Source organism: Opisthorchis viverrini (genome assembly GCF_000715545.1).
Source record: "Opisthorchis viverrini unplaced genomic scaffold opera_v5_424, whole genome shotgun sequence".
In the NCBI taxonomy this organism is placed as follows: domain Eukaryota; kingdom Metazoa; phylum Platyhelminthes; class Trematoda; order Opisthorchiida; family Opisthorchiidae; genus Opisthorchis; species Opisthorchis viverrini.
In genome coordinates, this window is record NW_008752084.1 from 348779 (window position 1) to 373803 (window position 25025).

At 44.6% G+C, this 25025-nt stretch overlaps 2 protein-coding genes across 2 annotated transcripts in view; one reads left to right on the forward strand and one right to left on the reverse strand.

Moving 5' to 3' along the window:
• Positions 1-443: 443 nt before the first annotated feature.
• T265_10940 (hypothetical protein) overlaps positions 444-25025 on the reverse strand; it is a gene marked incomplete at both ends in the record, with an annotated part of 35397 nt that continues 10815 nt past the window's right edge. Inside the window, 6 exons of the mRNA XM_009177456.1 lie at positions 444-1447; positions 4318-4441; positions 6094-6210; positions 11320-11545; positions 16414-16573; positions 21787-21976. Coding sequence (XP_009175720.1) covers positions 444-1447; positions 4318-4441; positions 6094-6210; positions 11320-11545; positions 16414-16573; positions 21787-21976 — 1821 coding nt within the window. The remainder of the gene's footprint in view (positions 1448-4317; positions 4442-6093; positions 6211-11319; positions 11546-16413; positions 16574-21786; positions 21977-25025) is intronic.
• Positions 5998-25025, forward strand: part of T265_10939 (hypothetical protein) — a gene marked incomplete at both ends in the record, with an annotated part of 31390 nt that continues 12362 nt past the window's right edge. The window contains 4 exons of the mRNA XM_009177457.1: positions 5998-6221; positions 9189-9297; positions 15428-15463; positions 18926-19088. Coding sequence (XP_009175721.1) covers positions 5998-6221; positions 9189-9297; positions 15428-15463; positions 18926-19088 — 532 coding nt within the window. The remainder of the gene's footprint in view (positions 6222-9188; positions 9298-15427; positions 15464-18925; positions 19089-25025) is intronic.

The following is a 25025-nucleotide window of genomic DNA, read 5'->3' on the forward strand; positions in this document are numbered from 1 at the left end:
GCAAGTTCGAATCTCCTGAAAGGTCCGTAAGCAGATGAAATCTGTGCTAAGGGTTTTCTTAGCCTAGACTAGCTTCACTAGCGGTATGAAATCCTGAGTGGAAGAAAGGTTCCCACAGTTTCCCTTCTATTCTCTGTTTGGTTGATTACCGTTATGACTGGGAAAGTGGTTAGTCAGTTTACTCAATGAGCTGAACGGCAAAATAGCTTATCTATCGTTCAGTTCATCTAACAGATAGTCATCCATTCCGTGCAGTCTAATGTGATGCAAGGAAAAAGGGGAAGAGAACGGTGCAAAATGGTGTTATTCTCGCCCAAAAGTCATCCAGACAGCAGTAAAGGAATATGCGTGAAAATAAAATCAATACTCAGGAGTGAGGCAGGTGCGTCGTGGCAATGGCAAAGTGGTGCTACAGGATCCAAGTCTCCAAGGCACATACAAGCTCAGGAGTGAGCACTGAGTTCTTTTTCTGGCGACGTAGCTGTGGTGTATGAGGTTGAACTAGCATTGACAGGCAGAGTATTCACAAGCCCCTGTGCTGGAAGATCAGCTGTGCCAAGTTCACAAGTTTCAGTTGGTTTTGTTGATTTGTCTTTTTTTGGATCTTGTTTCATGTCGTTAAACATTGGTACTGCCAACAAGGGCCTTAACCGGTTCCCAAGACCCTGTCTCACTTCTTCAGGAATAAACTTTGCTAAAGAAGGGTTTCGATTCGATACGGTTTGGCTTAACGCATCACGCGAATCTCGAACCACATCATTTAGTGAAATACTTTTGCGTAGTAGACTATCGTGCAAACCATTTGTGGGTACTCGGAATTTGGGTATGAAAGCCTGGGTAGCTTTCACAGGTCTATCAATTTGGACAAGTGGGGCTGGTAAGCTAACCTGTCGTCCAACGTGTTCTAAGTTTAGAGGAAAGGCCTTCTTTTGACGAGTAATCAAAGATGATTCACGCCGCAACAAGGAATTGCGTATGATCTGTTCTCCAAGCTGGAATGATTCAACAACTTTGCTGTTGGTCCTCAACCGTTTGAGAGACAGCTGATTGACTGAAACATAATCTGAGTTTTTGGACACCTTTCCTTTACCTGTATCCTGACCACCGATCTCTGGTCGAGCTGATCGTGGGGTTCCGGAGCAGGAGCGGTATCCTGGGGGCACGGGAGGCTTGAATCTAGGGGCTACCCAACCCCTTAAAGGTGTAGACTGAGCCATGGGCCATCTGGCTCTGAAGGCTGCATCTGATTCCTTGTAAATAAGAACAAATCCTTCTGGTAACCCCAAACGATCCAAAAGTTTGGAGCGATCGGTTTTTTCTCCCGTATCGACATCTTCCGTAATTTCAAGTCTAACGCTGTGGGATGAGCTGTTATGGTTAGGCAGTCCGTTCATTGGAAGGAGTGGCTCTCCTTGCTGTGCCTTTTCAAAGCATTCAAGGATGATATCTGAAACAAAACGAACTGTCAGTTACAGACGTTCAGCAAGGCTATAGTCAAGAAAACAAAGGGTGGGTATTTTTATAGTAGAAGCCTGCGTCATAGGTTGGGTATGTGTGTAGCTACTAAGCGAAGCAAAAGAGTTCAACAATGCACTCGCCAATACTGATCACCTCCACATGGGGATAGGATTTGGGGGCGAGATAGTTCAAGTAGGTAGAGCACGGATTTACTGGCCGGAAGTTCCATGGTTCCAATCCGACCTCTGCCTCTCGAATTAACCTATCTAGGCTTGGGCAACCTGGTTCCTCCGGGTGGCATGGCAGGCACCGAAAGGATAGGATCGACTCTGGGCTCACTGGCCTCTTTAGATTGCATGAAATTAAAACTAAAGCGCACAAGAAGCCAGATGATAATTGGTAAATTTCGAACTACTCGTCTGCTCATCCACAGTCGGTATTCTCTAGTATTGTCTTATCGATATGTAGGCACTGCGCACAGAAGTTGGTCGGACAGCGCCCCGAATTGTAGTGGATATCCCAATAGTTTGATTAGGCGTCAGTTGCGAAAGGTTTTGGTACCGGTGACGAAACTCAATAGGGAATGGATTGGGACTGCTATTATTCCATATAAACCAGAGACATCGGAGATCATTCGAGGAATTCTAAAAACGGCTTACGTAAGAATAGTTTTCCAGAAGGGGAACATACTGAGCTCTGCACTGATGCAGGTGAAGGATCGCCTACCGGTGAACGAAACCAGGGACCCTCTACAAAATAGGATACCATGACTGAACTAAGATGTATATAGGACAGACTGCCAGAGAACTTCACGCCAGAATCGTAGAGCACGGGAGAAAAACGGGCCACCGAGAAAAGCAGATAAGTATCGAGCATTACTGAAAAATGAACGATGACGGAACATGTACGGGATATGGGACATAAATTAGATTTGGAAAATGTTGAAGTTTTGAGGCAATTAGCTTAGATTTAACTTCCAACTAAATTGTCAGTGCAATTACAAGCCCACATAGACCAACGAAAGTTATCTTTGGCGTCCAAGCTGAATAATACATCATCAACTGAAGCACACTGAATTGGAAGATTGAAGGAAAAATCCCGATAAAAATCCTCCAACCCGTCAAGATTTAGACCTTTTAACTTTACAGTGTTTTCGTGTACTAATCAGAATAAATTATACTGAGTTAGGAATACACTCATTTGCAAATCAGTTTGGTTTTCACGAGAGACTTAACAAAATATCTCGTTTATAATATAATACAATTTAATGTGCTGCACTCAGGCCACCTCATGTTTCAGTTGACACGATATCCGAGATATCGCAGTATATTTTCTTAGAGTAGAGGACTCACAAGGTTGCTGAAAACCCACAACAGGCTTCGCCCTTCTTGGGGCTCATCAGGTGGGCGCAGTCTCCGAGTTTCCGTCAACCGTATGATCTACTTGAACCCAAATTGCACTGTTTTCGAGAAATACACTCATTTATAAATCAATTTGGTTTTCACGGGGTACTCATTTGAAGGACATCATAAAACGAGAGATTCCATGTAGTCTCCCGGGAAAACCAAACCGGTCGTGGGCTGTCGAAGAAATTGCAGCAACCTTGTGAGTAGTTTCCTTTATGAAAGTTATACTGACTGGTTATCTGTCTGCCTTAAAATCTGGCAAGCTAGTTGATCTGCTTACTTGGTCCGATGTAGCTTTTGTGTCGAAGGTGAAACGCAGCCCAGTTAAAAAACGATCACCCTTTCAAAACCTCTCTATCTACCTCCTTAGTTCACATTATGTGTGATGAACAGCTGGCGAAACCCAGTGGATACACCTTGGATTTCCGATAAAAACTATGGATTTTAAACGGCGACTCAACTCTTATACGCAAGGTAGCATAAGTGTGAAGACTAAAAAACACAAAATTGTTAATAACTATCGATCAAGCTGCTGGTTTGAAGATCACAGGTTTTCTGACCGGTATTCTATTAGTCGAATACAACAGAAACCATGAACGTCTCTCAAACACAAGTACAACGTGGACAACTTGAGAATGGTCCGAAACCATCGTGAACAAGCTTCTTGAAATATCCGCACCAGTAAAGTTCGAGCAGCTGTTGGGGATAAGTGTATTCATAGAGTCGACGAAAGTTTTGAACCATAGTCCCTGTGCATACATGACCACCTGTCCAAACGATAAAAGTCTCAGGCTGGAATTTCGTTGCAAGATCGAGAAGGACTTGCTATGTCACACAGGTGGCCGCCCCGATTGCACCTCAGGTTATCAGTGAATCTGGTCATGTGACCGATTGTCGCTTAGGCTTGACCGTTACTTGTACGCCCATACCAAGCCTTTTAGAGAATGCAAGAGTCTTTTTCGACTCTACCGATTTCGACGTCACTGGAACTGCTGGTGAACAGACGGATAACAGGCGAGGCAGAGATAGGACGCATTCTGACAACCAGATTGAAATTCGCCAAATACACTAATTTGTACGCTAATCTGGTTCTTAAGGGGGAGACTCAAACGAATCCAACAGGATTCCTCGCTTATGACGTTCTGTGTACCAGCTGAATTGCTGCTTACTTGATGTAGTCTCTTGGATGGTCCATTACTACAAGCGTATACTGATTTCAAACGCTAATATAAGTGTTTTATTCTAACTGTATCTCATTGACTATACGACTTTTTACCGAATTAGCCCAATCAGCGTCCGTTTTACGTCAACAATAGATCATTTTTCGTACGCAGATATTTCTGAAAGGGTGGGATTTCATCATCAAGATTTAGTGGTATTCATTCTCAATAAAAGGGAGACAGATTTGACCCATGCAGATACTCTCAAATCATAGAGCCCGTTGGGAACTCACGTATGGATTTCTCAATTAGATCTGGTAGGACTGATTTCAGCGCATCACAGTTTGTGGCCATTGCAGGGTTTGAATTGACTTCCAGAAGCCAGGGCTGGGTAAACAAAGAGGTATTGATGTGAACCTATATCATATTCATCTGAACTCATGATAGACACAGTCCCGTTCAGGCTCCAAAAATCTGACCAGAGTTCATTTTAGGGAGAAACGCAACAGAAATAAAAGCTACACATTTCTTACACTTTACATTAAATCCAAATAAGTTAGACCGGATAGATCCCAGTTAAGGTTAAATTCAGTGGTCAAGGGTCAAATCGGTTCGGTTTTTTGAGTCACCTGACTTTATGGAATGGCGGGCAGCACCATTTCTCAAGGAGATCGCTGGGAATATCCCAAATCTAACTGATGGATATTCATTTCCCCCAGCCATCAATTTGTTGGCCTTCAATTCACCCCGTCATCGTCAAATGAAGTGCATGACGTTTAGGGGAATGGGCTGATGGGAAGTCTCCACTTTAGTTTGAGGGCTTTTTTTTATAAATCGCACAGTTTATTGAGCTGTGATGACCTATGAGAGATCCGGCACTGCCACATAAAACACTGGTGAAAGGTTACAGAATATGATGAAGAACACCGTTGTATGCAGCACCACTTAACATATTTTTAGTATCGTCCATGATTTGCGCTTGACTTCATCACACACAAAACCAGCAACCTGTGTGACGTTTCCACTCCTCTTTATATCAGGCTCGTTTTGCTTTCAAACGTGTTATCCAAGTCTCATCCATTTCTTCGAGATCTAATCATCCTACGTGATCGGTCTACCTGTTCATCTGTTCATCTTTCTATTGGTCTATCTGTCTATCTACCCTTGCCCGGCCGTCCGTCCTTCTTCGTTCCCTTGCGTTGTATCTTCGGTAATGTTGCTTACCCCTGGCCCATGAGTTACCGGCCCCCAATCAAAGCATGAGATCAACCGCGGGCGCGCAACCAGGTAGGCAGGGCTTACCACGGGACATACAGTGTGTCACAAGCCCACTGGTCGCCAGCTTGGCTGACGTAGGTCACGACAGGAATGCCGACGCACCATTCAACTAACCCCTCATACATGAAAACCTCTGAGAGCTTCATCATGGACGGCATGACGTGTTCAACAACTGATGGTCCGTACTGTACTCGTGGGCGGCCAGTCAGCTAGGCTGGGCTGGGCTGCCAGCTGCAGTCCACCGAGTGTCACGGTACACTTTAATTGGCAGTACAGTGGTGTTCCATGACTCGGGAAGGAGGATGTGTCATATTTGAGCTTTCTGTCTTTCTGGGAATGTTAATTTCTAACAGTCCTCTTTTTGGGCCAATCACATCGGAGAAGCACACTGCGGCTTGTTTGACAGCCTCACAAAGGCAACTAACAGCAGACGATCAATAAACTAGAGGCGCTTCATTTCAGTGGCTTAGAACAATGCCAGCCCAGCAGAACCAGCCTCAGCGGTTCCTAATCTACCAAAGATGCGCTGCCAGAAGAGAATGAGAACCAATGAAGTCTGTTGAGCAACCTTTTCTTGGATCTTGAATCGCTTGACACATACACACACAGCACACATGAACAGAAATCAAGCGGCTATGCAGACTGGGGTTCACGGTATTAAGAGGGCATCAGGAAAACTACGGTGCACAACAATTATGAAAGTGTCTGGCCATTCAGAAGACGCCTACACCACTGATCCGTGTGGTGCTCTATCCAATAAACGTTATTCACAAAGCTCTGCTGGTACTTACCTGGAACTGGTCATCCAGGAGAAAGTCCAATCCATACAGCTGGAACATGCCCAATCGCGTTGCCAGGCGGTTCTTCACAGCGAGGAAGGTTCGGTGGATGATGCGCCGAATGCGATACTGGAAAAAAAGTGATTTTTTTACTTGCAGAGAGGGAACTACACCCAAACCGACTGGAATGGTTAGAACGCTTTGGATTGGGCTGCCAGTGAAGGACAGGGTTTTTGGTAACATTCATGAGTTGTATAAACTTAACTTGAAAATTCAGAGCGATTATCCTCTTCCTACGAGGTTACGATACCCTCGTTTAAGTAACAAAACATTTTATTATGCAGTATTATTATAGTCTTCACACAAACTATTCCAGTACCACCTCGACAAGGGATGTAGTTTCTGACGAAAAGACAGATATGATGANTTAATTATATTGTACTATTGTTATACTGACAAACGTAGGAATAAAATATCCGCATCTGATGTTCTGTTATACTTTGTGGCTTCGGCAGCGCTACTTCGGGTTACACGCGTGGTACACTCTCGAAACTGATTCCCCCTTCAGAGGAGTGAAAGACCAAATCAAGTCACGTCCTTCAAATCGATAAGGAGACTGCATGATGTGCGGATTTTTGGACTTCTTTTGTGTGACAGCCAAACAGGATATGTTTATCAACAGCCAAGCTGATGTTGAGTTTCCTTGTCGGGTAATATATTCGCCAGGGCCTTTGTAACCAAAGAGTGTCCTTCATTCCAAGATGTGAAGGAATGCTAGAAAGACATTGTGCAGTGACTGCAGCAACCGTAGTAGGGTGTGATGGTTACAAGTATCCTTGGATGGTGTGCCTGGCGAAGCAATTTCCCGCTAAAATTTCATCCCTTATTCACAGTGGAATACGGGAATCAATGAGCTCAAGATAGCTCAGTGTTTATGGCACGAACTCACTGACCGGAAGGTTCGTGGTTCGAGCCCAACCTTTGCTCCTACCCAGGCTTGGGCAACCTGGAAGTGTTTCATTATTCGTGCTCCTTATGAGCCTAAAGGGTGTCACAGCTGAACGATGACGGGAACCAGCACGTTAGATTTTAGTTATCCCTAAAACGTTTTAAATCGCAGTAAAATGCTGATGGCTGAACATCAAATCTACTACGTGAAATGTTTCGACCACTGCGGGTGACCTTCATTAAGGAACAAGTGACTGGCATCAAACAGTGCCAAAAAAGCTGGACGAAGACTGGTCACTACGTTGTCACGTGATACAATCGGTGTGAATATCACACCGCTTGCACGTAGTACGATGTCCTGTGTATATTTGACGCCTGGTCTCGGGACTGGTCTGCTGTGTCAGTTGCGTCTTGTCGTCCTTTGGTTGCCTGTTCATGATGGATTTGTTCGGAACGAATGAAAGGGGACTCGACGCTTCCAGATCCACTGACGAACGAAGACACCACCGGAATAACCGCTGGATCAACACAGCACCTGTGTGCGCACACATTGAGATTTCGCTTACATCACGTACACGTTACCTGACTTGACACAGTGATTTTCAACACAAAGCATAGAGCGCGACAGCCGAGTCACGCTCACATTTGTTAAAACGGTCCGATAATGTGCTTTGTCTTCACTGAACTCGACCTTTAACTGTCTGCTGGTTCGGCCAGTTAAAACGCAGTCAACTATCGGTGCCATCCATCTGTGGTGTAGATACACTTGGTACAGTCATCAGGATCAAGTGAACGTTTCGTGCAAAAAATCCAACAGTGCAATTGGAAAAAGTTTGAAAACCGATTCGGAAGCCTTCGTTTCAGAAGGGCTTGGTAAACAATCGGTAGTTTTTTTTCATTTGGACAACGTTTCGCTTTTAACACAAGTGGACAGATCACCAGCCTGGCCAGGTATTAAGGTAAACGGAGAGCCAATTAGTAATACCTCCAGATTATCACACTAGATCAGTGTTGAGTGTCAATTAACGGCTCGTGTCGGTCATGTGGTGGTCAAAATCTTGCGTTGATGGATTAGGGAGATTCAAATTAATTATAACCGGGTGTGGTTCCTCTACATTCCACTCCAATGTGTTTCAATTCAATCTTCAGTGATTCATCGCGGTTGTCCTTGATAGATTTCGTTGATCTTTGTGGGATTGTGCTTGTTGCGACAATTTAGTTGGGGGTGGGTGGGTGAGTTGAGGTCAAGCGGAATCCACATGATGACTAATCCTCCTTCTGATGACCACACACCAACACGTGTCAGCTTGACTGATCAGAACCGTTCTCCACACATTTGTCAGTTCCGTCCTTTTAACACTGGGATGCTTGGCGAATTCTGCCACCTCGACCATCAGTCTCTGTGATGTGGACCGTAGTCCTCGCCTAAAACCTCAACATTTTCTAATTCTATTTTGTGTCTCATGTCCAGTGCATGTTCTGCAATTGCCGAGTCTTGCAGTAACGCTCGATATTCTTCCGCGTTTATCGGCGGCCTGTTTATTTTCCTCTTATGCTCACGGATTCTGGTGTGACATTCCCTGTACCGTCAGGCATTAAGCAGAGTTGTCATTGGCCGATGGCGTTTAAGTGCTTCGGAACACGGGCCCGTCTGATTCATTTCACTAGAAGGGCCAGAAAACATAAACCACGAACTTCCAACGTTTCAACGCACTTTCGTCAGTTCTCATAGATGCAAACACTAACAAGAACAGAACTTTGGGGACAACTAATTAAAGACAGTATTTTATAGTTTATTTTAGGGGGACTTAGAGAGTCTTTTCAATCAACTGGAAAGTGTTTGGGACTGATTGGGAAGTCGCCGTTTCAGGGAGGTTTGGTAAACAATCGGTGGATTTATTGCTGGGCCACATTTCGCTTTTGACACAAAAGCTTCGTCAGGCCAAGTGAGTAAGTATGTAGGTTGATTGGGTTTTAAGGCAGTCAGCGAACCAATCCGTGAGATTTCTTACGACTAGCCAACTTGATCAGTACTGGGTGTTCAGTCTGATGTTCCTGTTTGTTGGTTAGTGAGAATGACTAACATTCACGATAGATTGGTTAGGGGGAAGGATTTGTCTTCATGATGAACCCAGATTTTTCGTCCTTGATTTTTTCAGTCTAGGACACCTTAATGGAAAATTCCTCTTGGCATCGTTCACAGATCTCGTGCACCTGTGTTCGTCAAAGGGTGCTGGGACAATTGGTTTGGAGATAGTGGTGGAGGAGGTTAATTGGATCTAACTCTACTTGGATTCTATACCTGTAGACCCAAACTATAAACTGCACAACCCCTTGTGTTATCTCAACTGATCTAATGCAGCCCTCCACATGTTCGCAAGTTTTATCCTCTCTATTCTATTCACGCTGGGATGTTTGGCGATTTCCACCGCCTCGCTGTAGTGTGAATCTTAAACCCCGTCTCAGGATGTCCACACTTTCTAAATCTATCCTATGCCCAGTGTCTAGTGCATGCCCTTCAATTGCCGACTCTTTGACTATTGCCTGGTATTCATCTACGTTTCTCGGTGGCGTAATAATTGAACGCTTTTGCCCACCGATTCTGGTGTGCAATTCCCTGGCTGCCTGACCTATATAGACCTTCGTACAGTCGTTACATTTTATTTTGTACACACAGTTCCTAGTCCTATCAACCGGAAGCCAATCCTTCAAATGCACCAACACCGAGCGTAAACTCTTCCCCTTCTGGAAAGCTACTCTAATGTTAGCCGTATTCAGTACCCTTCTAATGACCTCAGATGTCCCTGACCGCTGTTCCGATCCACTCCTTGTTGGGCCTTGGTGTTGGCACCAATAGCCGTCTTATTTGCCGCTTAACTTAATCCCACTGGGTATCCGTTATCTTGAAGTCGCTTTTTCATCTCAAGTTTTGCTGCTCTTCGGTCGACCTCCTCTGTAAACAGTGCTCTCACTCTCCTAAACATCGCTGAAACTGTAGTAGCATATACTGCCTTCAGATGCACTGAGGACTAGTTTAAAACCACACCGCTATCTGCTGATTTCCGGTAAGCAGTGGTTTTCAATTTCCCACCACTCTTGTGTGTCATGCAGTCAAGGAAAGGTATTGTACTCCAACCGAAATCTAGCTCCATGCTAAATTTAATGTGAGGGTCCAAAGTATTCAGATACTGAAAGAATTCGTTCCTCTTATCTCGCTTTATCACCACGGAAGTATCATCTACGTAAGGCTAGAAAACCCTCGGTGGACACTCAGAACACCGGTTCAGTCTAATTAGTGATGGCTTTGACGGGTTGTTTTGCGTGGACTGTAGCAACCGAGGTAGAATATTTTTCCAACATTCTTTGAGAAAGTAAGCAATCAATTCTGCCCAATGAAACTACCCCAGCGTCTGGTGGTGCGTTCCGAAGGAATCTAGATTTCCAGCTTGTTTAAGCCGTTCAGACAATCAGGGTTATTTCGGTCTTTGTTCTCGCTAAAGTGCTACTATGTGGATGAGCATGGTCTTTAGTTCAACTGCCAAAAAAGAGAAATCGGGATATCGCTATATATGTAGTTTTGTAATTCACTACTCATAAGGTTGCTGAAAATTTCTCGATAGCCCACGACAGGGTTCGTCCTTCTTTGGGTTCATCAGGTAGGCGCAGTCCCCTAGTTTATGTCAACCTTATGTTCTACTTGAAACCTAACGACAACCGACCGAATAATTGGATCAAAGAAGACAATCACCAAAACAGAAGGCCACTGAATCAACCAATCAAGGGAACAAACTCATACCACAAAGCAAGAAGAAAACGACCGAATCACAAGAGAACAACCACCCACAGAACTGCCGAACTGAATGCGCCCAACGAACCAGTCAGACACAGGAGGTTGAGACCACGTCAGATTCACAGGAGGCCAATCAAACTACGCGAAGACTGCTTTTAGAACTACCAGATACTCTTTGGATGCTATGTAATCACAGGCAGAAGGGAAGGAATTCACCCACCCAACCCTACACTGATGATGTCGTCTAAATTGTTGATGAAACATTTGCAATCCAACTGTCAACCTCGGCGAACAGACCAACAACCAAGCAGCGCACCCGAGCTACCTACATTCCACAACATTGCTGATGGTTGTTAGAGAACTAAATGTGCACGGCCTAAGGGGTTAACAGTTTCAAAAATGGAGATATTGTATATGAACACCTTGGAAATTTCCAACATTCATAACCCAAAGATAATCGACATAGCAAGAGAACGGGAATGCAAATGTCGGTCACTTACTTGCAACACGGTCTTCACCCAATCGAAGGGAAGACATTTTGATACTCGGTAATATCGATTTATGTAGTCATTCAGCTGATCGATCGTCCAAACCGTCTCATTCTTCACCTGAGCATAGTTGGGGGACTTCTTTTGAATGTACTGAATGGTGAAGTAGACCGTGGATGGAAGTTTGACGATGACAAGACATGGGACCGCTGTACATTTTATGATTGCAATGTAACTACTAGAAAGTTTGCAAGTAGTACACCTTCTCGGACAAATCAAGTTCATGGTGCCAATGCTCAACCAGGAGGACTATGGTAATGCCGCATTAGGAAAACTGACACTCCAAAATCCTACTCTACTCACCTTTAAGCGAAGAAGAACAGCCACTAACTTTAAGTCATCTCCTTCATTAGAGGTTCTGTGAATATTGCTCATGCTATCCAACCGTATATATGATCTCCGTTCCTGGAGCTAGACACGGACACCGGTATCAGCTGCTCGCAACCGAATGGTTAAGTGTTCAAACGACTGGCCAGGAGGTCGCGGGTTCAAAACCTCTTGGTGTATTGCAAGATTGCTGTACAGTGCTTCCTGCCTCTTCAGCTGGAATTGTATTCACTCACAGGAGGAAATCTCACCTGAAAGCCTAGAAACTTTGTGGAGAAAGTCGAAAAACCGCTATGAGGAGTGCAGAAAACACTTGAAAGGTTATATTCCATATTGTATTCTCAATGTCTCTTCTCAGTTGAGACGGACCTGTCTTATCAGCGATTCGAACTTGTTCTAGTCCATTCGTCAGTGCGGTCAATGATGTTACTCACACGATAGCGACATCATTGTTGATACTGATGCTTCACTGCCATATATCTATGAATTTCATGGTTGTACGAGGGCTGGGATACTGGCAGGACGCCCACACCTAGACAGGGGGACAATTAGGGTCCTCAAGCAAAGCCTTTTGCTCAAATGCCCAACCGCAGGGCAGCGGTGTTGGGCTGGGAGTGCAAGTAAAAAACCATTTTTACAGAACACGTCGCCACAATTTTCCGACCCCAAACCTGGAAGGCCAGGAGACTGAGTTCGTCAGACCTCTACCCATGGACCAAGCTGGTACGAGAGATTCTGTTAGTGCCATGTGGACACTCCCCAGTATAGCTCAATGGGCCGCCACACCACGGTAAGTTCCAGTCTCTTCTTAACGGCCACAAGCACTCGGTAATGTACGAATCGTTTATTTTGTATTCAATTCTGGTAGGTAATATCTGTCACACCATTTTCCCGAGCATAGTTTCCCCTTCACAGTTACCTTGATAAATGAGTTCTTCGTATCTTGACCCAACAGCATTCATGACATTTCTGAAAACTATTCAGCAACGCTTTCCACATGGCTTATTTTGTTCAGTGAAATCATAGCATTACCTACTTTAAACGTTTCAGTCGCCAGATCGTGACACAATTTTCGGTTCCCTGTGTTCTTCAACCGTTCTTGCGCAAAACCAGTCGTGTGGTGTTTGCTCACACCCGCGCCGGACGAGGTAGAATAGAATGAAAAATACTGGCTCAGATGCAGCACCCTTCCTCTGCCCAGCTGCCATACCAACATAAGGAAACCCGAGGACTGAGGTAATGCCGCGTTGCCAAACCTAGACCAGAGCAGCTGAGATGCAGATGTCGGGTTCGAACGATGGGCCCTCCGATTATTAGGTTTATGCTTTAACCAGTGAGCCATCTTGAGATGGAATGACCTATAAGGATTCTTTCTGCCTTCACCAAACTTGTATTCGAAATGACTACGATCAGCAAGTTGATATCGATCAGATTGCGTTTGGTGAACGAAGTTTACTACAGTACCCATTTGAGTGTAAATGAGGTGACTTCATTAGAAAACGGATAAGAATACAGAAATACTTAGCGTCGATAAAACAGAGCGTAGCCACGCAATCTAACCAGGGAGAGCAAGGAAAGTCGACCAGTATTACCAAGGCAAGAGTTCGGGTAAAAAAGTCTGTATGAAGGACTTCGTGGTGACAAAGAGAAACGAGAAGTAGGCGAACAGATCGGTACATCATCCGAAAATGCAATGACAACCACACGCATCAAGACCGCTTAGCTCAAACACAAGTCGGTGTCCCGTTATTCTCTCTCTCCTCGAGGGCCGACTACTCAGAAGGAAGCTTCCACCGAAATTACTGTTCCTCTGAGCTACTTATTGATTATAAGTAGCATGGTAAGTTTGCAGACTGGAAGTTCGGCACATCAGCACCGTGCACAACGTAGTGATAATTTATCATCCATCAAGATAATCGGCTATTCTACAGTTCGAGTGAAAAACAACAGCCGAGAAAGATTTCTCTCTAACAAACTTCAACATGTGCTATTATCGAAACGTACCGACTAGTCAGTTTGCGTTGGCTCACTGCTGTCGCTGTGACACCTTTCTCAAAAGATTTACTGCTCTTACAGCGAATTGCTTAATTATGTTTGCTTGATGTGCCGGAGGATCATTCCTAAACGGTTTGGTTCAGTGACCAGATGGCATTTAACAGATGCCGTAAAACCGGTGTTAAGTCGCCTGATTCATTCTTATACGGTAGAAGCGAAGTCTAATAAAATGCATTACATTACCCCCTTTATGCAATCGGTTAGTCAACAAGGATCAGCTGGAAGTTGAGTAGCCTGCCATTGTCTGATCGTACACGCTCTCTTATTTATGTATGTTTTCCGTTCGTTTGTTTGAGCGGTTTTCCTAAATGGCTCGACTGACTGAAGTAAAAAACGGTCGATTCTCGCGTCCTTGAACCGAACCCCCTACAACAATCTTTTGGGTGGTGCAGTACACTGAAACAGCCAATCAGAGCTGTCCCTGCGACAAGTGCTGTGGCGTTGGTAGCATGGACTATGTTGAGTGCTGATTGGCTGATGAAGAGAACTAGACTGCGCACTGATATTGTGTCTTCGACTGGGGGCGAAACGTTGACAAACCAATTACCAAGCTCGGTGAACAGATCAATGCTATCTGGTCACCCTATCATGAACGAGGTTTTATGCGTATCCGCCTACCTTGCGCAGCTGGAGCTGAGAATAACTTAAGTAATTCACTACTCATAAGGTTGCTGAAAACTCTTCGACAGCCTAAAAACGAGAGATTCAGCTGGTCCCCAGGTGAGTCTCTCATCAAAACCAAACTCGTACGCAAATGAGTGTATTTCGTCAACTCAAGTAATTCATATACAAAAGTCTGTCTTCTGTTCGGTTGATGCAACTCCTTAATGAATTGTTAACCCGAAATTAGGAAGACATTGTGATGGCAGTATCCGAATATCCGAGGAAGAGACAAGGATTCACCATTTTACCAAGGTCCATAGGTAAAGATGACGAGAATCTGAGGAGCGGAGAGTGAACGGGGACCCAAGCGACCCAAAAAAGCATACGGCGCAGTTCTGTTCGACCAAGAATCTGGTAGCGTATTGTACAAACAAGCGTGGACCCAGGAAGTGCTGAATTTGATTTTTTAAATAAAAAACTAGAGGTTGCGCAACTTCCGAACCTTTCATCTTCAAGGCTATTTGTTAAATCATACTTAAAGTTCTGTATACTCGAAGCTGGTGGAATGAGCAGATACTGTGTTGGGAAGACTGTGCAAACTCTACGAAGTCTGTGGTGTAGCAACATACGAGTGATTCTGCTCTCCAAAAATATCGAGTATAAAGCACCAGTTATAGATTCATCAATAAAAGTCAAACCGAAACGCTTCACAGCGACGAACATCCCTGTGAGTCTGCATCAAATAGACGGATGATGTGTAAAAAAAGTCTGCTCGGTATAGCTGGACAAGATTCACGGTCGTTTCAGAAGAGCTTGGTAAACAACCGGTGGTTTTTATTTGGGAAACGTTTCGCTTTTGATACAAAAGCTCAGGCCAAGTGAACAGGACACTAAGTTGGCTAGGTTATAAGACAGACGGGGAACCAATCAGTAAGTTCTCTTCACACTAGGGCAGTGTTGAGTATCAATTAACGGCTCTTGTCGACTAGTGTGGGTTCCAGAATCTTGAAATCGATGGGTGGAGGAGTTTCAAATTAGTTCTGGTCGCTTTTCGTTCCTTAGTCTTCCACTTCAGGGTGCTCTACTTGATGATTCACCCTGGGTACCGCTGGTAGGTTTTCCTTGATCTTCGTGGGCATGTGAATGTTACGACAATTTAGTTGGGGGATGGGAGGTGTGTAAGGTCAGGTGGAATCCAAGTCAAGTGGAATCCCTCTGATAATCGCACACCAACACTGGTTAGCTCGAGTGACCCAAGACCGTTCTCCACACGCCTGCCAGTTCCACGCTTTCCATTCTGTTAACACTGGGATGCTTGGCGATTTCTACCGCCTCGGCTATCAGTCACTCTGACGTGGACCGTAGTCCTGGCCTCAAAACCTCAACATTTTCTAAGTCTACTTTGTGCCCCGTGTCCAGTGCGTGTTCCGCGATTGCCGAATCTTTAAGTAACGCTTGATATTCACCTGCATTTCTCGGAGGTCTGTTTATTTTTCTACTATGCTCTCCGATTCTGATGTGTAGTTCCCTGACCGCCTGTCCTATGTAGACCTTGGTACCCAAATAAAAAGCCACCGATTGTTTACCAAGCTCTTCTGAAACGATGACTTCTCAATCGGTTCCAAACTTTTTCCAATTGATTGAAGATTAACGGTCATTTAATGCGTTCTATTTCAGCCAATCGGACCCTACAAGAAAAAAAACTTTCTACGAGATCAAATGCTGTTTTCAGACAATCACCTTCATGTTGACGCTGCAAGAAGCAAAGGCCAACAATGCAAGTGTGAGCATTCCCTTACCTGATTAGTCAGATGAGTTTGTAGATTGTCATCCCTGAGGTGGTACGAGTGCGCTGAGAGTCGAACATAGCCCGGATGATACAAAACCAGATAGGGCATTGTGTTGGCAACAAGAGCATAGCAACGGATGTCGAATTTGTGGCCATTCACAAGAAGCGGGTGTGCAATATATCTGGGGCAAAAAATATGGTTGGGGGAGGGGTTAAACATGCTTATTCAAAGCGAATGAAAATCTTGAGTCCTGATGGGACCAAGTACTCACTTTTGGATTAATCTGGGAGCAAGTCCAATCGATAGTGCCTTTGCTTCATTGTCACGATCTTCCAAAATGGTTTTAAATACGCTGATATCACGTACAAGGAATATTCCTTTGCCTTGATTCATCGCGATCGGTTTACTGATCCAGACTTTTGTCTCACTGCCTGAAGGGAGATACAGACAAACATGAGTGGTTTATTGATTTGAACTCTTCATTGGGGATCAGTATGAAAACGGATAAAAACCTCAGTCATCTCGGAAAGTCCGGATGGATCGGTTTTACCCAGCTACGTTTGTTATGAATGCTCTGCTTCTGGGCAGCCAAGAGAGAACTTTGCTCTGTTCTGTTCTGTTTTCCAACCACAAAATTCCTATGAGACCTTCGTTATTCGGGTAGTCAGAGACCCCTTTCACCAGTAGGAATGACAAAGTCTTACTTGGAGCAGTTACGGAGACGAACGGGGCACAGCAGATTTACCAAACGAAAGTATCTGAATGATCACAAGAGTGCCACTTACCTGGCGATTTGGATATATCAGATAGGGTCTGCAACCAAGGGTTAGGTGAGACTTCAGTTACCTATCCCAGTAAATGGCGTGTGCGATCTTGACCTTGAAAATCGATGCTTCGAGCTGCTTTACTATCACGAAGGTCAGCTTCCTGAAAGCAACCACTGAATGCCCGAAATCTACCGAGACTCTCAGGTCCGCTAGATGTTAACCAGGTAGACAACGCCCCCTCAATATGCAGCACGTCGCTGCCTCGTATTAAAGCCAGACCGCGTGCGTCAGCATTGGACCAAGTTCAGACAGTGTCCTTCCAATAAAAAGCTTGAGGCCGTTGTACTTTTCGCACTCGCACGCACCAACGCTCTCGCAACCACTTTGTTGGAATATAGCTATTGTGTTCCCTTCCGTGAGCCTTTTTCTCTCCGACACTAGGCACTTGAGCGGCTCAACAGCAGATACCACAGGCCGGTTAATCAGCAGATATAACATTTACAAACTCAAAACGTTTCCATCGGTGACTTCATTTTAGTCACTTTCTGAACTAATCGGGTGTGTAAACGGGTTAGGAGCACGTGTTTACATTGCCGAGTCAACAAAGCTGATGAAATTTTGTGGAATAGTGCCAGTTGCTTGCACCGCTACTCATCAGCGCTTGGCCGAATGATGAAATGTGAAAAGTACCAGCCGAATGTTCGAAAACCTCCAAGAATTTTGTAAGATGCGCACGGCTGACCATTCCCAATGAGGCGAAGCAACTGCACAGTGCTTCTTGGTTTCTCAGCATAGATTTACTTCATTTACAAGGCAAATTCGCAGTTGCGAATGCCCTATAGAGTATCCCGACGTGAACAATAACAAGTTCCCGCAACACAAGCGTCGATGAACCAAGGCAGGAAGTCATCCGATATCATTTTCATTTTGCTGTGGTTGAACGACACTGGTTGCATCGCAGCACTCTGAGCCATTCTCTTTCCGACAGGCTCACATCACATCTGGGCCAAGTTTTAATGAATCGAACAGGCTATCCTGTTTCTAGTTTCCAAATCGTCAGTAATGCTACGGAAAGAATGACGTAGCTTCTAGAATAGTTGTACTTAGGACCTCGTTTAAGCAACACGGCAAAAAGCGGATTGCAATTGTGGAATGCTCCCATTTTGCGGTGCAAAATGCATCCCCCGACTAGGGACAAGGCATGCCAAATAGAATAATACAATTTGGCTTGTGCCGAAGTCTGGAACAAGCCGTACGGCATCATCCCCGTACTCTAAGTCACTGGGTTCCTCTCACTCCTGTCATCAGCAGCTGGACAGTTCCAGTGGTCACCACTGTGATTTCGCGTTTTGAAGAAACGGCTAGAGATGTCAGCCCTGCCGAAGGTCACTTTTTTGTGCAAAACTCTGTGGACCTGTACGGGTACTAGATTCGGTGAGAGGAAACATGAACATAAAATTAGTGGAATGTATTAGTTAGTTTGGTAGTTTCACGAAACAGCAACTGAGTGGGTTAAATACTGCTTTCAGATCAAGAAAACCGATCGTTTTTGACCACCTGTATGTGCGGAGATGTTCGTAAATTTGTCGGTTGATGCACCTATGAACTGGGTGCAAGCCCACCCGATTTTCGGTAGTTCGCTATTCTCGGGAGTTAGCGAATCGTTAAAGTTAAGGCCATTGAGAGTTTCCTGGAGAACCGCGATTAGCTAGCTAACTCCGTAATGGCCAGTTCCTCAGGTGGCTGTCAATTTGGTCTCCAAGCTTGGCAACTGACTTGCAAGCTAGATGATGAGCTCTGTGGACAGATCAACAGACACCTGGTGTTGAGATTATCGATGCGGAACTTTGAGTGACGCATAGGTTCTTCAATCCTGAAAACCAAATGGAAGAATTGGGTTCGTAATTCTATGGTAATATTTACACAAGTGTAAGTAAATGTGTACAACAAACCTCAATTGTTCACCTTCGTAGCGTCATCAAGTTTACAGGTTTGTCATTGACTAAAACAGTGCAGTGCCAACGTCCGCAAACCAAACAATGGCGAGCGGAATGGTGGCTTAGTAGCTTGGGTCGCGGTCGTCCACTCCGACGGCAGTCTCGTGATTCCTATTGGACATGTGATCCCACGGAGAAAACAAGGCAGGCTCAGCAAACGGGACGTGAGCGCGCATGGCTAAGTAGGTCAGCTGCGCACAGTCGCACACACACATGTCAATACACAGGTGTCAGACAGGACGGGAAGCCCTTTGCGGCAAGGTGGGTGATGGGGTGTCAACAGTACATAGGCGGAGTGAGCACATGAATGGTGAATTTTCAACAAGTGCAATTGAGCTGCCAACTTTTCAACACCTTATCAATAACTGCAAACTTTTCTACTGCCATTTTTGCAAGTAAGACGCAAATTTGAAGCTTCCGTCTCTCTCTAGGGCCTGTGTGACGCATCACACACACATCACCATGAAAAATGCTTCCACGCTTTCTCTGGACTTAAACGACGTTGTCGATTTTCACATATACTTGCTCCACGGTGAAGTGGAAAGCTGACATTTCATTCCACCTTTGCTGAGGATGTCAGTGGTGTCGTTAGAAAACGAGACTTACTGGACTGATATTCAAGGTGTCCTGCCCTCCTTTGTAAATAAGCCACAGGTGTTTATCAGATATTATCGTTTTCATTCAGCTGAATCCAGCTGAATCTCTATTCTGTGGTGGTATCCTTCAATTAGAAATGTTACATAAGACTGTCTTATTTTTCCTTTGGTATGATATTTCTGATATCGCAACATATCCAGACATAATGAGGTTGTTGAAGGAGTTTCAGCAACCTTATGAGCAGTGTTTTCAGCCCAGGCTACAGGTGTACTTTATGGGATGGCTCAATTGGTTAAAGCGCGAATTTACTGACCGGAGGGCGTGTGGTTCGAACCCGACCTCTGGCTCTCAACTTCCCCTGTCTAGGCTTGGGCAACCTGTTAGTATCCCAGCCCTCGTGCTTCCCTCGGGTGGCATCGTGGCAAGGGTCACTCGGCTTATTGTTGCTATCTTTGTACAGGTCTTCTATCCAACATGAAGGGGATAGAGCGGCTTTTGATGGTGAAAGCCTTTTCAATTTACTTGACTTTTCTCATTTATCCTTTTCAAGTCCCTTTTAAACTGATCGATTCAAACCTTCAAATTTTCGTCGCTGGTTCTGCTACTGGGTTTACAGGCGGATATGCTGAATAGTTGTAGTCTTCGGTTTGTCTGTCAGAGCCTCTTTTGAGTACGTTTTAGCTAACTGGCTCTGACACATTTGTTCTACCAGGGATTACTAAGCAGGTTCTAAATCTACTGGCGGAAACAGTAAGTTCAAGTGAACTGGAACCCAAGTTGGGGTCCATGAGGTTGTCCCGAAAGGAAAGACGGTCTCTAACACTCGATCGATAACGATAGCTGGAAATTTGTTATTTTTGAGGAAACCAAGGCACAAGTTCCAAGTGTTTTTGTTGAAAAGCATTTTTCCAAAAGACCATACTCTAACCAGCCTGGTTATATATATTCTCCTCGTCCAAATTTGGGGTAGAACGCCAAATTACGATTGCCACTTGGCGTTCACCTTCGCTGGTTGATTTAAGTCACCAGGAGCAGTTGTGATATCTGTGCTTTTTTTCGTTAGGCAATCTTCGAAGGTCTGCAGTGGAGTCTGTGCTGGTTGATTATTCTGATGAAGTTCGTTGTGGTATACTCAGAAGTACAGAGGTCCAGAAGTACAGAAGTATAGAAGTACAGAAATACAGAAGTTTGGGCAGTTTCGCCCGCTGACGGTGAACTCTGATGTCTCTAACTAGATGCACGATAAACAGACACTAGTGGAATGCGATTTTGTGTGCAGACCTTGAAGTTGAGAACGTGGCTTCAAAAAGAGATATGGTACGAGTCTACAATTTGGCATTTTTGCCAGTGCCGTCATGGGATACGATCATCTTTGGTTTTCTAAACTGAACAAACAAGGACAGTTAGTTGACAGCACACTGTGAAAAGACAGGGAGTCGGAATGTCACATATATTAAGGCGATGGATAAATATGGAATTTTACTTTTATCTTTTAAGTAAAGAGTGATATCCGCAGAGAGAATGTGAGGTTCATCCTGGCGGACTGTCCTCGAACATCATGACCCAAAGTTTTACCTACTTGTCAGCGGAAGTTTGGCTATCCTGACACTACTGAGATCAAGACATAGAAGTCTGATTTCCAGTAGTGCCGCGTCCAGCAGATCTATTTCAAGACTCATCGGGTGTAGCCTTATAAGTAGTTTCATTAAAATAAATAATTCAGTGGCAGTATTGATCTTCCAGTCGGCAGCTGGAACTGGTGGTTTTAGAACCGTCCTCTTCTAACCTGTCCTTCCTCGGGGATAAGGAACGCCACAACTTACAACAACCTGCTTAATCCAGTCGTGCGGAGGAAACGAAATTGGACTTTCACACCCGTGTATCAAGAAGGCTCCATGGTCCAATTACTCGTAAAGAGTTTCGTTATTCTCCGTCTAGATATCTTGTTAGAGTTTCAGTCAGACGCTCACCTCGCATGTCACATACCCAGGGCTCACACCCCGACACAATCAAGGGCATGCACTGTTCAGGAACGAAACTCGAGGTCAGTTCTTCCACCTCGGCATAGATTCACCAGAATAACTGCGCCAGAAAAGGAGAATAACTTTTCAAACGAGATCCGTGTGAACTCGAGTTATGCAATCACCTGCAACTACTCTAAACCTTTGAGTAGCTCAAGTCAAAAATAAAATTCCGACCTGGTTATAAGTTTGCCTAAGTTGTTAGTTTGTGTAACCAACGGGTTTCCAAAACAGTGGAAATATAAGATGAAGTAGCGCTTACTTTCGTAAGCTGCAAAGAAGGCGTCACGTTCAACTGGGTCATCCGCAATGTAGGTTTCCGGGAAGAAATCGTGCATGCTCACAGATGGGGCTCTTCCGTAACGAAGCTGATATCGGCGTTCATACTCACGGAGACTGAGCAGGAGTCCCAATTTGTTTGTCAGTATACCACAGTTGGGTATGTGGTTAACCTGCAGAAAGAGAACAGATAATCCTTGGATTCTGGTTTCTTACAGCAGTGAAAAGCCCATCTTTGAGTAAAACACGTCAACACGTGATTCAGAAATTAAACCCGCAGTAGTGGAAAGATTTGTGAGGGTCATCCACGTGTACCAAATAACCAGAGGATGGTAACATCTTTAGACTAACAACCTAAAGACCGTGAGGCATGTCTGAATGAAGACTGTGCTCAAAATGACTGTACCTGTAAACCCTAAAGATGTTACCGACACAAAGAAATCGAACAATCGGATACTAAAGATTTAAGTCGGTATATTACAAAATGACAAAGGATGATTTGATATTCACAGAAAGGTCTTATGTTCTGCCCAAACACACAGTTTCTATATTGATGAGGCTGGGGAGCTATACGAGATAAACTGGACACTGAAGCACATCTCCAGTTGCTCAGCAGAAGCACTTCAGCAAGTTGAATTCTTGGTTTTGTTTCGTGTTTCAATCTAGTTTCGGTCATGGCACCCAGCGAACTTAAGCGAGCTCGAAAATGTTGCTGATTTTGGGAAGCTTTAAACACTAACTGGGCTGCAAGTGGTTCAGCAAAACTTTACTTAGATTGAACCGAAGTCCATCATCAAATGAATGATGGCAGTGTCCTTGTATCGGTTGTGCACAGTCATTTTTAAACTAACCGCGATATGACCTCGAGTGAAAAAGTTCAACTCGGTAGCATAACGAAAAAACACTCAACAACCCGGTTCGGGACGATCGATTGAGGCATGTGATCGATGGATCAGTAGTGACATTAAAAAGTACAGGCTGCTTTGCGTGACGGATTCTGCAAACGCCTCTATTGAAGTAATTCAATGTAGTGATCGAGCCTCCCGAGGGATCAACGAACTACACTCATTTAGACATTAAACTGGTTTCAAAGTAACAATCCCAGTCAAACCTCTCACTTATGAAATTCGTCAACTGAATGCGCTGAACAAAGTTCGTCTCGTCTTTCAGTTGGTGGGATGGTCGAGTTATCGTGGTATACTTCCGAGGTGACATCAGCAAGGGAACAGACAAATAACCAAATACTGCTATGTTGCCGAAACGGAAACAAGAGCAGTCGAGTTGCTGAGGTTATCGTAGTATAATTTCAATGTGACGTCGTTAAATGCATTGACCTTGGGTTGAAACCGACCCAACGGTCCTCTATTTACGCTAGATTTCTGGGACGTCTGAACATGTGGCATTTTTTGTTACAAGTTGAAATCATCCCAAAGTTTAACCTTACAGAATGAAACCCGGGCGTTGAAAATATAAAAACTAGCTGTCTACAGACATCTTCAACCTCATGGCCGACCAAGTTGACCCACGGTGAACGAAATGTTCAGTTATAAGAAAACTTCTCTTAATGTACATATTTATAAAGTACTACTCATAAGGTTGCTGAAAATCTGTCGACAGCCCACGACCGGTTTCGCCCTTTTTGGGGTTCATCAGGTAGGCGCAGTCCTCCGGTTTCCGTCAACCTTTTGTTCTACTTGAAACCGTATTGCACGAAATTAGCGAATATACACTCATTTGCAGGCTAATTTGTTTTTTCGAGAGACTCAGCTGTAACCCAGCTGAATCTCCCGTTTGTGATGTTTCCAGGCAACTTCTCTTAACGTTGCCCACCCACAAGTAATCGACCTCTTTAACTCAGCTGTACCCAGCTGAATCTCCCGTTTGTGATGTTTCCAGGCAACTTCTCTTAACGTTGCCCACCCACAAGTAATCGACCTCTTTAAGGACATATAGAAGGGCGGTCACCAAAAGACTACCCTACAAACCTTAGGAGTTGATGATCTAAATTGTCCAGATAGGACTAATGTTGCCTCAATAGATCCCGCTTTTCAGCTGACCAAGTGAAAATAACCTTGGTGCTGGCAATGCGCTCCACACAACAGTCGTCACGGTCGTTGACAGAAACACCAACCAGATGAGAACACCGGTGCTTTAGTACCGCAGAACCATGCTAGTTTATCTCAGTAATGCCCCGTAATGGAAACAAGAAAGAAATGGCACAGAGGGGATCTGGAACTAGCCAATTACAAACATTCAAGGTGCCTACGCCTCAAACGCTCAGCCAGACTGCTGGATGGGACGCGTTCGCCACACTATCTCGGAGAGGCGGAAGCCATCTGATCCACCCGGGTGGTAAGCAGAAAACGGTTCCAAGTAAACCGAGGATCACACCGTTCGAAAAGACTCTTGTTGCGGAATTCAGGCAGTGTCCGACAGCCTTTGTTGCGTATGTGTTATATCGAATGGACGCCATTGACATCGGTTAACCGCTATATCCTTCAGTGCTCACAGTCAAGCACACATAGGGTCACACGGACCACATTTGGATGGCAAACATCACCAAAAAGCACCCAGATATTTCGTAGCATCCTTGATCCCATTCTCTCAAATCAAATTCTATTTACCTACCACTCCGAATCAGGCAGGGAAAACAGCAATGTTCTCGGCACGCGGGTAACACATGGCCCAGCCTGCTACTTCATCAAAGACCAGTTTCCTGTTCATCTTACTCAGAACTCGTTGGCCATACACCGAAAAAGACTGAACGAACGCAACATTCGTGTCTGACCGCATCGATTGTGCAAACCTAGAAGTAAAGTCCAGGTCCGCTCACGCGTGAACTCGAAAGAAATGTACGATTCCGAACTATTCTGGCGGAATCAAGCTAGACCCCGAAGTCTTCTCATTTTTTTATTAACAACTGTCGCTTCACCCTCGTTCCATTTTAGTGGTCTCTGTCCGTCTACTCATCTACACATTGAGCGAGAAGACCGTCAGATGGCAGTTAAATGTTCAAAAAAACTAACGCTAGCCATGAAGTGGGTCCAATCGACCGGAACTGTACCATTAAGGCAACAATCAGTATCATTCAGTCCACGTAAATCTCGATTCGGTTTGGTGAATTCAGTCCGCGTGAAAGCACTTAACTAGAATGGAATGATGAACGATAAAGCGTCGGTTTTTAAAAAATCTATCCGTAATAAGAAGAAATGCGATACACTT